This window comes from Tenrec ecaudatus, chromosome 10 (assembly GCF_050624435.1).
Source record: "Tenrec ecaudatus isolate mTenEca1 chromosome 10, mTenEca1.hap1, whole genome shotgun sequence".
Taxonomy (NCBI): Eukaryota; Metazoa; Chordata; class Mammalia; order Afrosoricida; family Tenrecidae; genus Tenrec; species Tenrec ecaudatus.
The window spans coordinates 66,700,912-66,715,449 of NC_134539.1; the positions used below are offsets into that span (position 1 = coordinate 66,700,912).

Below are 14,538 nucleotides of genomic sequence, written 5' to 3' on the forward strand. Positions count from 1 at the left end.
GATGATAAGTTTTTGGGGGTTTTCTTTCCATTTTATTGGAGGCTATTACAACTCTTATTACAAACCATACATCAATTGTATCCGACATATTCGTACATGTAGTCCATCATTCTTTTCTAGACATTTACTTTCCACTGAGCCCTTGGGATCAGCTCCTCCTTTTATCCCTCCCTCCTCATCCCCCTTGTGGCCTCCTGATAGATTTTAGATTCTTAATTATTTTCAAATCTCACTCTGACCGCCATCTCCCGTCCCCTCTGGTTTGTTATTCTTTCTCCCTGGCTGGGGTGTGTGGCTATGTGCCATTCATTGTGATCGGTGCCCCTCTCCCTCCCAACCTGTCCCCCCCACTTCTCCCTACCCTTTTGGTATCTCTAGTTCCATTCCTGTTCCTGGGTTCCATGTGTAATAAGTTTTATCTCTTGCCTATACTTATGTACATGCTCCTGTCTAGTCTAGATTGGGAGGCAGCACTGAGGTCATGATAGCGGGGGATGAGGAGGCCTCCAAGAAACAGAGGTATATTGTGTGACCCATTAGTGCTCTACTGCACCCTGATTGACTCATCCCCTCCTTGTGACCCCTCTGTAGTGGGGATGCTCCATTGTCCATCGATGGGCTTTGGGTCTCCACTCCAACCCCCCTAATGAGAAGTTTTATCAAAAACAACACAGGGGTGCAGGTAGTTCCAAACATCAAGGCAGAATTGTGCAGGTCCCTAAGCTGCACTGTGTCAAGAGGAGGGCAATACAGGTGTGTTACATGAAGGGAGGTTAGCAGGCTCACCTGTTGGTTCAGTTCAACATTTGGCTGAGTAAATAGCATTTCCACTATATCTGAAATTCAAAGAGAAAAGATTTTTTTAAGCTTGATAAAATTAGGCCTAATCATTTTTAAAAAGCAGACTTAGCGTCAACTTTAGTCATGAAATATAGTTTCTTTTATTTTTTCCTTTTAAAAAGCTTTCATTTTATTGGGGGCTCGTACAACTCTCCTCACAATCCATCCATACATACATTGTTTGAAGCACATTTGTACGTTTGTTCCATCATCATTCTCAAAACATTTGCTTTCTACTTGTGCCCCTGGTATCAGCTCTTCATTTTCCCCCCTCTATCACTCACAAACCCTTGATAATTGTTTTTCATGTTTTACACTGTCTGACATCTCCCTTCACTCACTTTTCTGTTATCCTTCCCCCAGGGAGGGGGCTATATGTAGATCATTGTGACCGGTTGCCCATTTCTCCCCCCGTATTCACCTACCCTTCTGGTATCGTTACTCTTATTATTGGTCCGGAGGGGTTTATTTTTCCTGGATTCCCTGTGTTTCTATCTCTTATCTGTACCAGTGTATACCCTATGGTCTAGCTGGATTTGTAAGATAGAATTGGATCATGATAGTTGGTGGGGAGGAAGCATTTAAGAACTAGAGGAATGTTGTATGTTTCATTGGTGCTATATTGCACCCTGACTGGCTCAGTCTCCTCTCGGTAACCCTTCTATAAGGGGATGTCCAGTTGCCCATAGATGGCCTTTGGCTCTCCACTCTGCACTCCCCTCATTCAGAATGATAAGATTTTTTGTTCTTTGATGTCTGATACCTGATCGTACCGACACCTCATGATCACACAGTCTGGTGTGCTTCTTCCATGTGAACTTTGTTGCTTCTCAGCTAGATGGCTGCTTGTTTATCTTCAAGCCTTTAAGACCCCAAACGATGTATCTTTTGATAGCCAGCTTTCTTCACATTTTCATATACGCACACATTTTTTCTTCAGTGATTGTGTTGGGAAGGTGAGCATCATGGAATGCCACTTTAATAGAACAAAGTGTTCTTGCATTGAGGGACTACTTCAGTGGAGGCCCAATGTCCATCTGCTACCTTAATACTAAATCTATACATATATGCACATAGAGCTATTTACCCATCATATATAAATATATTTACATGTGTACATGCCTGTATTTAGACCTCTATAAATGCCCTCTGCCTTCTAGTTCTTTCCTCTATTTCCTTTTACTTTCCTCTTGTCCCACTATCATGCTCAGCCTTCATTTGGGTTTCAGTAATTCCTCTTGCTTACATTGCCCTTGATCAAGCCCTACCAGATGTTCTACTCCGTCCTTGCCTTCAATTTTGGATCACTTGTTGTTCCCTTGTCCCTGGGTTTGTTAACACCCACTTCCTTTCCCCACCCAGCTTTCCCTCTCCCATGCGCCCCTACCCCCAACTGTTAGTCCATTGTTTTCTCCTAGATAAGTCACAAAATTTTTAATATCTATGTAAGAAATATCTTAAAGATCTAGAAAACAGAATTATTTAGGAAAAGGTCCTGTTTGTTCTGCTTTTCCACATGACACCTGTCATATAAATATTACCCACAATGATATCTTATATTCATATAACTACCGTATATACTCGAGTATAAGCCAACCAAAATATCAGCCGATGCACCTAATTTTACCACAAAAACTACATTGAAATTGTGTTGAATAACTCGGCGTATACATGAGTGTATATGGTAATTTGTGTAATATTCACTAAATAAAAAATAACTTACAGTTATACTTAGCACATTTTCTTTGGTGCTATTTAATTTGTTGGCTTATTCTTTTTTTCATTGCTAACAAGCATATTTTTATGTGTGCTACAGAGTAAAAGTGCTAAATTTTGTTGGGGGGGTCAAGCAGAAAAACATTTAAAATTTTAATTTGTCATTATATTGATTATAACAAAATTATCAATTAGTCCACTAACTTAATGAAACAGAAACAATGAAAAAAATCTACTTCTAGAATTTAATAGCCTGTTTTGGCTTATAATTTAAAGCATAAACTATATATCCTAAAAAGCTGATCCTTTGTTTTGTTAAGATTTGATGCTTTTGTTTTTATATTGCAGCTGCTTTCCTATAGCAGTTCTAAGCCCAAGGGAGGAAAAGAAGTTTCCAGTCTTTCAAATGGAAGAGGTTTCCACAGTTAGACTAAATGGGCATATTTATACCCAACGTATTATAGAGCTTCCGAGAACAAAGTTTATGGCTGACGCTCTAAAGCAGTGGTTTTCAACCTTCTTAATTCCGTGGCCCTTTAACACATTTCTTCATGTTGTGGTGACCCCCAACCACAAAATTATTTTCAGTGCTATTTTGTAACTGTAATGTTGCTGTTATGAATTGTAATGTAAATATCTGATATGCAGAATGTATTTTCATTGTTACAAATTGAACTTAAAGCACAGTGATTAATCACAAAAACAATGTGTAAGTCTATATTGTGAAATATTTATTTCTACTTTCAAATAAGTGAAACTTTGTCACGAAGCATGGTGTAGCATGGGTAACAGTCTTAATATAACAACAGTACATTGCTACATTTTGTGACAGTATACGTAAAAAGCCAACTTCAGTGCGAAGGTTGAGATAGCTTCTTTCTCAACAGATCAGCATGTGGTCGGACCCTCCTGGGGATGGATAGAAGAGTGGTGCCTCCGTCCGATGGTCTGAGGCAACACCTGTGAAAGTGTCTTTAGGGCCCCCAAAGGGATCGTGACCCCCAGGTTGAGAGGCACTGCTCTAACGGATTTGAAAGAATGACCAATGTCTTTTTCAGTTTTGAAAAGCTGGCCACCCTAGATAAGGCACATTGTCAGTAGCATACTTCTTCAAGCTAACAAATGGAATGCAATACCTTTGTGACCGCCGTGGCAGGCCCAGTATAAGGCAGTGCTCCCAGCTTTGTCTAAGCCATTAACACCAACATGGTTGTCCAAACACTCTCTCAACCAGCTCAGGTTGCCTGAAAAATATTTTACATTTGTGAAAACACAAGAAGACATTTCTTTTGGCTATTCTTTTAAAGCCACTTCAGGCTGCACAAATCTCCATTTCCAATGGATTAATCAGCAAGTTTTTAATAAAATTGCATTCATTATGATACATTCTGATTCAGTTTATTAATGGAAAGCATTAACATCAATTTTTAATGGGAGGTTAATAGGATGAGTTATCTAAATGGGTCTCCTTAAAGCATTTTTGCCATTTTGTTTTTTAATGTGTTTTTTTGGGGGGGCGGTAGTAAACTCTAGAACTTAGTGAAAAAATTCAAACTTAAAAATAAGTCGGGGGGGCACAATAAATAAGTAAGCACTACTCATTCATATTTAAGTGCACTTCAGTTTTAACAAGAAAAGACATACTAAATAACCCAAAGCTGCTGCTCTCAAAAGTCAATCATTAAATGATCAGTTGAGTAGTTTTATATAAGCCACCATCTAGAGCGATGATTCCATTGGCATACTCATATTTCAGAAAGATCTAATATGAACTGAAATTGAGCTCACTGAGACCTTACAACCTCCCGTATTTTACTGCACGGTTTCTCAATAATAGTCTTATTAACATTTGGAAGTCAGATATGCTGGGTTAGTGAGGGCGATTCAGAAGACGGTCTCTTCTCAGAAGATGTCTGCAGCATCTCCCCCCCCCCTCCCCCCCGTCAAAACATCTCCACAAAGTAACACATACCCCCAGGGCTTCGGGGCAGGGGTCCTACAATCACTTCCAAGTAAGAACCATTGATCTTGGAGCTATAGGATAATTCCCAAGGTACAAGCCCATTAATTACTTATTTAACCACTTCGGGCTGCTAACTGCAGCAGTTTGAAATCTCCATCCCCTCCTGGGAAGATGAGGCTTTCTGCTCCCATATGATGCACTACGATAAAATGATGAAGTCTCCAAACGGAAGCCAGGGACTTACAGAAACAGTAGTAAATGAGGGATTTTGAGCTCTCACCTGATCGTAGTCCTAATATAAGAACATTCGTTTTCATGCCATGGCCCTGCCTGGTACTCACCCTCATGAGGAGATCATTGAAAACATGGGTGGTGAAAAAATCAGATGGTGCCCGCAACCATGAACAATAGTACTTAGAGTCTTAAAGGCTTGTCTTAAAAGTAGCAGCCATCTAAGTGCGGAGTCAGTCAACTAAATCCACATGGAAGAAGAGCACCAGCCTGTGATCCAAGGATTGCAAATAGTAAGACCCATACTTGGAGGAGGGAATGGGACCAGCACCTAAATTCTAAGCACCCAGTTTGTGGAAAGCTGTGGATGTTAGCAGTAGTCTAACACCCACTTGCAGGATTTTGGGTGGCTTGAGTCCCAGTCAAGCCCCAGTGCACACAGGCGAGGAATGTTAACAGCTCTAGTGCTAGGCAAAAGGCATCGGAAAGTGGATTTCAGCAGCTGGACTTCAGCAGGAATATGACCTCGTATAATTTGACCTCCCTCTGGGCTCAATGTGAATTTATTCTAAGAGCCTTAGAAATGCACAAGGGCCATTCCACTCTGTCCTATACGGTCACTATGAGTCGGAATCCGCTCAATGGCAGTGAGCGACTCCTGCCTGTTCATCACTGCAGCCCAAGCCTTCTCTTCCCCATACACATACTTACTTACACAGCACCAACAATCTCCTAAATCCCATGCCCCAGGCAGCTAGCGCCTTGCTGTACTCCATTTAATTACTCTGGCCTGCAGACCCTGTTTAACTTAAAACTCATACACTGCATCAAGTCTGGCTCGAAGAAACCCTGTAGTAGTGCAGAGAACTGCCCTTGGGTGTTTCTGAGACTGTACACCTCTACAGTCATAGAAAGCCTCGTCTTTCTCCCAGGGGGTGGGTAGTGGTTTCAAACTGCTGACCTTGCAGCTGGCAACCCACCTTATCAAATTACATTGTAATGAGCTGTACTTATGTTTTTCTCCCCTGATAGACTTTAAGCTCGAAGAGTTTACAGTCCATGGCTGTCCACATGCCTCTCTGTACCACAGGTGGCCCTCAGTATTTGCTAGCAGACATAATGAAATCACACGTACGATGGTGACAAACGCCAAAACAAGAAAGCTGACTCAATAGAGGAGGGGCAGGAGGGAACTCTGGAGAATGACACAAATGTTCTAGATCTTGATTTCAGCGTTGGTTACATGGGTGTGCACATTCCTCAAAGTTTGTCAAACTATGTACTTAAAAATCTGTGCAGTTCAAAAGATTTACACCTACCTCTTTTGGCAGCTTCATGCAGTGGATTGTCAATGGATTCTGCCTGCTCAGCCACTAGATTGAAAAGAAAAAGTGCACAGCTCAGGCTGAGAGTGCCAGAGGAGTGATTTCACGGAGGCTGCTCACTTTCCAGGGTCTGATGGAATCGGCAACTCGGTAGACTCCCATACAATCGTTGCTTTAACAAATAGCAGGAAATCAAACTGACATTTCCTGCGGTAAAAGAAACTGAAATGTGTGTGGTATGATGCAAGCCAAGCAAGGAGGCAAGAATACACCCATTCAATGGAAGATAAACAAAAACAGCAAATTCATGACAGCTACTACGTGCTCAAATAACAAATCAGCTTAGACAAAAACAAAGTATTTGGTGATAATTTTTACATTATGTAAAGCACATGACTATTTTTCAGAGGCCCAGGTAAATTTTTATTGGTAAAAGCTACAATAACACACACAAGATTCTTTGTCAGAGAAAGAAGAGGGCAACTTTAATGATAAATTTTAGTAAATTACCAAAAAAGGGGGCTTCTGTCATTTAAAAAATTAGTGAATTGATTTAAAACCTCTTGAGATAAAAATAATATCATTTGTAATTTTTTAAAAGTCATAGCTTAGGCTGTTGGTTTAGGAAACAAATTATTTCAAACACCTATTGAATACATTAAATAATTTTATACCTTGAAAACATACTACCTTTATGAAATCTTTGCCTTTGTGTGTACAGGAGAAACAGAGGAGGGTATTACCCAGCTAAACCCCAAAACCAAACTCACTGCTATCCGGTCAATTTCAGCTCATAGCAACCCTATAGGACATGGTTGAACTGCTCCCGTGGGCTTTCAAGACTGTGGCTTTTCTTGTTGGTAGTTTTGAACCACTGATCTTGTGACTGCCAGTCCAATGAGTAACTATAATGCCACCCAGGATCCTTTGAAGGGAGCCAAAGGGGAAGAATTTGCTTCCTGTCTTCAGAAAGGACAACCAACATACTCTAAGGGAGGTGCATTCACTGTTGTCTAAAAGCCTGTTCTGCAAATACTACTTCTAGCCCACACCCTCCCCATTAAATGGCCATTTGGGAGACAATTTCTTGGATACAGGGAAGACAGTAGTGTTTCCAGAAGCCTTGCTGGGACAGTGGTTAAAGTGCTCAGCTTCGAATCAAAAGGTTAGCAACTTGAACCCACTGGGCTGTGAGAGAAAGATGTGGCAGTCTGCTGTCAAACAGATTTCACGTCCTTGGAAACCCTAGAGGACAGTTTCATTCAGTATCAAATAGCCGGCAATGAGCTTGGGCTTGGGGTTTGCATGCTGGTTCGGTGCAAGAATGTTACCTTCCATGCAGGAGACACCTTCTTCCTCCTTGAAGTAGTATACCTCATACTCAGTCACCCCAGGCTGTCTGCAGAGGCCTGCATGTGACTATTATATTGAACAGGTTTCTGGGGCACTTCTAGACTGAGGAGGGCTAGGACAAAAAACCTAACAATCTCCAGCCAAATGTCAGTCAGTGCAAACCGTGTTGACTCACCATGACCTGACACATTGTGCAGGTCGATGTGATTAACTAGCAAAGCACAGGTCTCAATGTCCAGTGTCATGATGAAGGTTGGAAGTGGAGAGAGCCTGGTTCAGGAATATTTGAGATTTCAAAGACTTAGAAGCGTATAGGAACATTTCAAGTCATCTTGAACCGTGGTGCTCTTAGCCCAAGGCAGATGAGCCCCCTGTGAGCTGAAGTATTTGTAGCAGTCACCTATTGTAACCAGAGCTCCCCTTGTTTCACAAAGGCAGAAAGAGCATGAAGGCTCAGGGCCCTTGTGTACCAGGCTTGTGCTCTTTCATTTTTTTTAAAATAATTTTATTGGGGGATCGTACAACTCATCACAATCCATACATATATCCATTGTGTCAAGCACATTTGTACATTTGTTGCCCTCATCATTCTCAAAACATTTGCTTTCTACTTGAGCCCTTGGAATCAGCTCATTTTCCCCTCCCTTCCTCCACCCCTTCCCTTATGAACCCTTGATAATTTATAAATTATTATTATTTTGTCATATCTTACAATGTCCGGCGTCTCCCTTCAGCCACTTTTCTGTTGTGCATCCCCCAGGGAGGAGGTTATATGTAGATCCTTGTAATCTGTTCCCCCTTTCTACCCCACCTTTCCTCCACCCTCCCAGTATCGCCACTCTCACCACTGGTCCTGAAGGGATCATCTGTCCTGGATTCCCTGTGCTTCCAGTTCCTATCTGTACCAGCATATATCCTCTGGTCTCGCTGGATTAAGGGGCCGAGGTTTTAGGATGGTTGAGAACCACTGTTCTAGACTGTAAGCCTCCACTGATTTCTCAGCCACAGCAGCAAGCAGAAGCATCCCAGGAAGCAGACAAATAAACGCAAGTGAAATCTAGCCAGGGTAAAGCCAGTATTGCAATTCTTACCATAGTTGCTTGGAATTAGCCCAGTTCTACCTTTGCAGGTGCCTTTCCACCAATTGGTATCACTCTAGTGAAAAAAGAGTTAAATTAATTGGTATTACATCCACTTTACATTCAAATTACCTTAAAATTATTTGGCTCAGAGTGTACCTGATTCTACACAAAGTGCTTTCGCCTGCATTTATCAAACGCCTTCACTCCTCAGTTAAAGTTAGCCAATCCCTTTATCTCCAGAGGACAAATGCACACACATTAGCCTGCAACAAGTCCAATGCACCTCCTCATAGGACCGCAACAAGGAAAGAATCCAGCAGGTAAGATGAAGAACAAGCTTGCATAGAGTTCATACTAGATACAGGTCATTATTGTTATCATGTCTCTCAGAGTGTACCTTCTCTTTCCTCCTCCATGCTTTCTCTTTGTGCGGCGGGGGAATCTCTTCATTTCACCCTTATTTGGAGGGGCATGATAAACTTTTTTTTAAACTGTGATAAAGTAATTTTAAAATATTTGCCATTTTAACGATTTTACATGTCCAATTCAGTGACATTAATAGCACTCATGTTGTGAAACCTTCACCACCAACCATTTCCAAATGTTTTTCATCACCATAAACAGAAACCCAGTTAGCTCTTAAGCAGCACTTCCCCATTCCTCTCTCCTTCCAATCTTTCTGGTAATCACTAATAAATATTTGCCTCTATGTATTTGCCTATAACATATATGAGGGGAGTACCCCAAAAAACCAATGCTAATTTGTTTTTTTGACGGGAGGCCAAAAGTGCTTTTGGAGTTCATTCCACCAGGTCAGAATGTTAATCAAGCTTTCCATTTAGATTCTGAAAAGATTGCATAACAATGTAAGACAAAAAAGGCTGATTTGTGGCAGATGGGAAGCTGCTTTTCCTGCCATAACAATGCACCTGCTCACACAGCCATCTCAGTGCGGCAGATTTTGGCAAAAATCAGCATGCCTCTCTTGCCTCACACGCCTTGCTCACCTAACCTCATTCTGTCTGACTTCTTTTTGTTTCCTCAAATGCAGAGGGACATGAAAGGACAGCGATTTGACTACATAGAAGGGCAAGGAAAAAAACGAGGGCAGTGCTGTCAGGCGCCCAAAGCAAATGAGTTTGAAAAATGTTTCCAAGAATAGAATCGCAGATTTGACGAGTGTATTAAGTGTAATGGAGAATACGTTGATATGGTTGTTTTTTTAAAAAGTGTAAAAACATAGCTTGGGGGGCCCATTTTGGGGGGTACCCCTTTGTATTTCATTTACTGTATATACTCAAGTATAAGCTGAGTTTTTCAGCACATAATGCAGTTATTGTGGTAAAATTAGGTGCCTCAGTGGATATTTGGGTTGGCTTACACTTGAATTTATACGGTAAGCAGAATCATTCATTATTCATCCTTCTGCCTCTACTTATTTTACGCAGCATAACATTTTAAAGGCGCAGCCTCGACATCACAGCATGCATGCGAACTTCCTTTCTCTTTGTGACTAATATTTCATTCTGTGGATACACTGCATTTTATGTATCCTTTCATCTGTTGATGAACTAAGACTTAGGTTGTTGCCACCATTAGGCCATTTTGAATAAGGAAGCAATGAATAGTAGTGAACGTTGGGGGGGGGGGTGTTAATATTTTATAATAGAAAAATTCAAACCTATATAAAAACTTAAAAAAACACAATGAACAAATCATATATCCATTTCCAACTACATAAATTATTTACACCTTACCACGACTTCTCTTCCTTCCTATTTTAAAAATAAATTCTAAACATCACATCATTTCATCTGAACATATAGTAATGAGCCTCATAACACAGATTCAGACAACATCTACCCACATACACATTCATGGTTCCAAGCCCAGTAAATCTTCCAAAAAACAAACAAACCCCAAACCAAACTCAATGCCTAAGTCAATGCTGACTCATAGTGACTCAAAGCTCAGCCTTTCTCCTGTGGAGCTGCTGGTGGTTGCACACTGATGACCATGTGGATCGCATCCCAATGAATAGCCATTAGCTCTTTTAGTAAAACCTACTATATTAAAAATTAGATGTACATGGGGAGGGAGTGGGAAAAAAAATGAGGAGCTGATGCCAACGGCTTAAGTGGAGAGCAAATGTTTTGAGAATGATGAGTGTAATGAATGTACAAATGCGCTTTACACAATTGATGTATGTATGGATTGTGATAAGACTTTTATGAGCCCCCCAATAAAATATTTTTTTAAAATTAGATGTATATATAATAGTTCACAATAACTAGCCAAGCCATCAAAACATCATCATTACTCTTGTGCTATTATATTAAAGATGTTTTAGTGTAGCTTGAAGTTTTTAAAAACATTCTTTGCACAGAAAAGTACACTACATAATATATACTAAGATAAATATTTGATGTTAAATTGACGTTAGATACAAACCGTATCCTACCCTTCAGACTTACACCCAAATTCAACTTGAAGAAAGGCTTTATGAACAGATCTTATTCATGAGCCCAAGACTGTGTGTATATTATTTGGTGTTCACACAATGTCCATATCACAATGTCCATATCACAGATCATATCACCGACTTCCAGTGATTTGTGATTGTATTTTGTACATCATTTCTTAAAAATTTTTTACAACATTTCCTAATATCATGGCTATCTAGATCACAACAAAATTTCTAGTGTCCCATAATTGGGGAACAAAATACATTGTGCCTGAATGATTGGTTTGCCTCTTAAGTCACTTTCAATGTCATGGTGTCCTCTCCATCTCTGGCAATACTTCTGTGGAAGAAATCTGCTTGTGCTTTAAAGTGTCCAAGAATCTGTGTAGTCATTTAACAAGTTCCTTTGCACCTGTATTGTCAACAAATTCACCTGCAGTTTAAGAGGCTTAATTGGATTTTGTTTCAATTATTCTTTGGGGGAGGAAGGTAATATCAATTTCTTCCACACACAGACACATAGTTTCTGGGGGTGTCTCTGTGTATGAAATCAGTAGCCACTGATCATTTTAAAATGGTGACACTTATGATTCTCTGTCATTTCCCCATCAACTCTCACGTTAGCCTGAGGAACAGTTCATGAGAGAGAAGGAGGGAAAATGTAGGCACTCTATCCTACTGTTTTCCAATAAAAAATTAAATAAAAAGTGAAAAAGCTCATTCCCTTCCATTCTTAGGTTGAACAATAAAGTTTTGCTGTTGTTTTAAGGATCATTTGGAATTCATAATTTTAAACATTTTTAAACGTTCCATGCTGTTTTCCTAGCTGACACTAGCTACACTGTGCTTATCCAGCATCTAAGTCTCGTGGAGTGACTTCATGAATTCTTCCTTTGAGAAGAACTAGGCTTTGGCATTTTCCTTGCTTTCTAAAAACATAATGTTCTGAGTTCATCGTGTATTTTGGCTGCCTGAGACTTGATAACAATCATTTCTCAGAGGAGCTTTGTACCTTTGGGGGAAAATGACATTTTTTCCCACGTCTTCCCGAAGACGAGGAGCAGGAAATATTTTAGATAAAATATGTGATGGCACTTCCACCTCAAGTGCAGAACACAGCGACATGGTTTTTAACTCCATTGAATTTACATCTGCACCTCCTCTCTCCAATGTGGGAAGTCCCAGTTCTCAGTATCACTGTCCTAGTGACTCATCTGTTCCAAACCACAACATACAAGCTCAGAAGAGCAGTCCCAGCATTTCCCCCAAAGATTATGAGTGAAAACACTTCATGAGTACTATATTTTGGGTGGTGGTTGCTGGGGGGGCGGGCAGAGAGCAGTACTGTTGGTCCTTTATATATATATATATATATATATATATATATATATATATATATATATATATATATATATATTTACTAGGGATGTTCAGTCAAAATATTGCTTTAAAACCATTTGGAATGGGGAACTGATTACAAGGATCCACATGTGACCTTCTCCCTGGGAGAGGGAGGGATCAGTTACCAGGGGGGAAACCAGGTTTGCCCTTTAATTAAAGTGCCTTCACCTGTGATTGTCCTGCCCTCTGCTGCTTGTGACTTAGGGGCTGGGAGGCCGACCCTGTCGGGAATTTATATTATGTGCCCTGAAGCCCAAGGCGGCAGCACCTGTGGAGCCGGCTCTGCTGCCCCTTCCTGCCCAGGCACCTGGGGTGGTTGGTGAGGGCAGCTCTGCAGCCAGCTGATCACAAGAATAAAACCCAAACTGTCAGCCTCTCAAAAAACAAAAACCATTTGGAATAGTTCCTCTTGGATACAATTAGGCTCATTTGATTCATTTCTCTTCATTTTCAGTGATTGGTTTTTACAGGCTAGTTTAACAATGATGCAAAAATCCCTGCGATTTCAAAGTCAAATAACAAATGGTAAGTTTTTATACACTAACTTGTCTACTACCTATCTATGTATCTATTTAAGATCCCGCTCTTTCTCACACCCCTGCCCCTGCCTCCACCGTGGCATATACATGGAACCACTTTTCAAATTTTCTTTTAAGTTTTAATCCTTTTTGTTCTAAACTCAAGTATACACGCACACAAGGGTAAGTGACAAAGTACTGCTATTAGAGTCTCAGTTCATACATGCCAGGGTTTATTCCAGCAAAATGTGTTTAACTATGTCCCTGCACTCTTCAACGGTTGCTGACCAGTTCGTTCAGTAATACACTTGTCTTCGTCTGGTTAGCACAGGGCCCAACAAAACAGTGGCTCTGGAGATCTGGTGACAAGTCAAATTCAAGGCTCAGAGGTCAGCTCAGAAGGTTACAGTGACCGATGCTTGGAATTCGAAGGGGACACACTTGGTAGATTTCCTCAAAGGACAAAAGATGCCCATAAGGGCTTTTTTGTAAGAAGTAGTTCAAAGAAAACTGAAAACTGCACTGGTGAGAAAGTGGCCAGCAAAATTGTGCCCAGGAATTGTGTTTCATAACAATATACCTGCTCATTCTTTGCAGGCACAAGGCCTGACCTTATGAGAATTTCATTGGAAAATCTTAACCCATCACTCTACAGTTCTGATCTTGCCCTCTAGACATCTTTTGATTCGCAGGCCTCATAGAACACTTAAAAGTAGCACAATTTGCATCCCTTTAAGATGCCAACACTGCTATTTTGACAGGATGTCAATCTGAGAGCACAGACTTCCTCGGAGCAGGGTTAGAGATAGAAACACTTCCTTCACACGTGCAGAGCTAGATGGAGGCGATGCCAAGAATATTAATAGCTTCACATTTGGATACTTTTGTTTAATAACTGTGTCTATGACCTTATGGCAGTACTTCTCAACTTGCTCGCTTTTGTACCAGTGTGTTCAGATTCTCTTACACTTCACCCACCTTGCTCTCTTTCACTAGTAAAATATACTGCAGACTATTCTACAGTAGTTGATAGACATTCTTCATTTACTTTTTTGTTGTTGTTAGAGCACACAACTTATATATTTCAAATGGATAAAACATTAGTATCATGTACCATGTCTTAAGATAACCTGCCCTTGAATGGGAGCTTCCTGTCCAGTACTTTGAGGTCTTACAAGGCGTCATCTAAAATAGGTACTACCGTGGAGAGTGAAGACTGCTTAAGTCGAATGGGGGAAGGGAGGCCTGTGGTTTTTTGGTGATTAACTGCTGTCACACTGTCCTTCGGGCGGCTGAGGAGCTTCATATTTTCTTTAGGCATCTTTAGGGGCTGGAGCTCTTGCAGGACAACTTTGATGCTGTAGGAATTCTGCCATTTTGCTAGCACTGGGGCCCATCACTCCATTAGAACTGTTAACTCCATGCATATTCATTTTTGTTACGAATCTTACAAAGTGGGGTGCTTCTGGTTATTTAGGTCCACATTTTATTTTAAGGCTGACTCCTGGTTGAGAGGATTATCCAAGAAGAAGTGCGCTACACACATAAAGAGCTGCTCGAGTTCTCAAATACGTACAAGCAAAAGCCTGGAGAATACCCCTGGGAATGGTTACTAAGGATGTGGGATACTGGTGCACGAAATGTA

The 14,538-nt window shown here is 40.7% G+C and overlaps 1 protein-coding gene across 1 annotated transcript in view; it reads right to left on the reverse strand.

The window, feature by feature from the left end:
- Nucleotides 1-14,538, reverse strand: part of OSTF1 (osteoclast stimulating factor 1) — a 108,293-nt gene that overhangs the window by 21,339 nt on the left and 72,416 nt on the right. Inside the window, exons 5-8 of the mRNA XM_075559543.1 lie at nt 8,520-8,583; nt 6,070-6,123; nt 3,693-3,800; nt 787-836 (exon numbers count right to left, since the gene is read on the reverse strand). Coding sequence (XP_075415658.1) covers nt 787-836; nt 3,693-3,800; nt 6,070-6,123; nt 8,520-8,583 — 276 coding nt within the window. The remainder of the gene's footprint in view (nt 1-786; nt 837-3,692; nt 3,801-6,069; nt 6,124-8,519; nt 8,584-14,538) is intronic.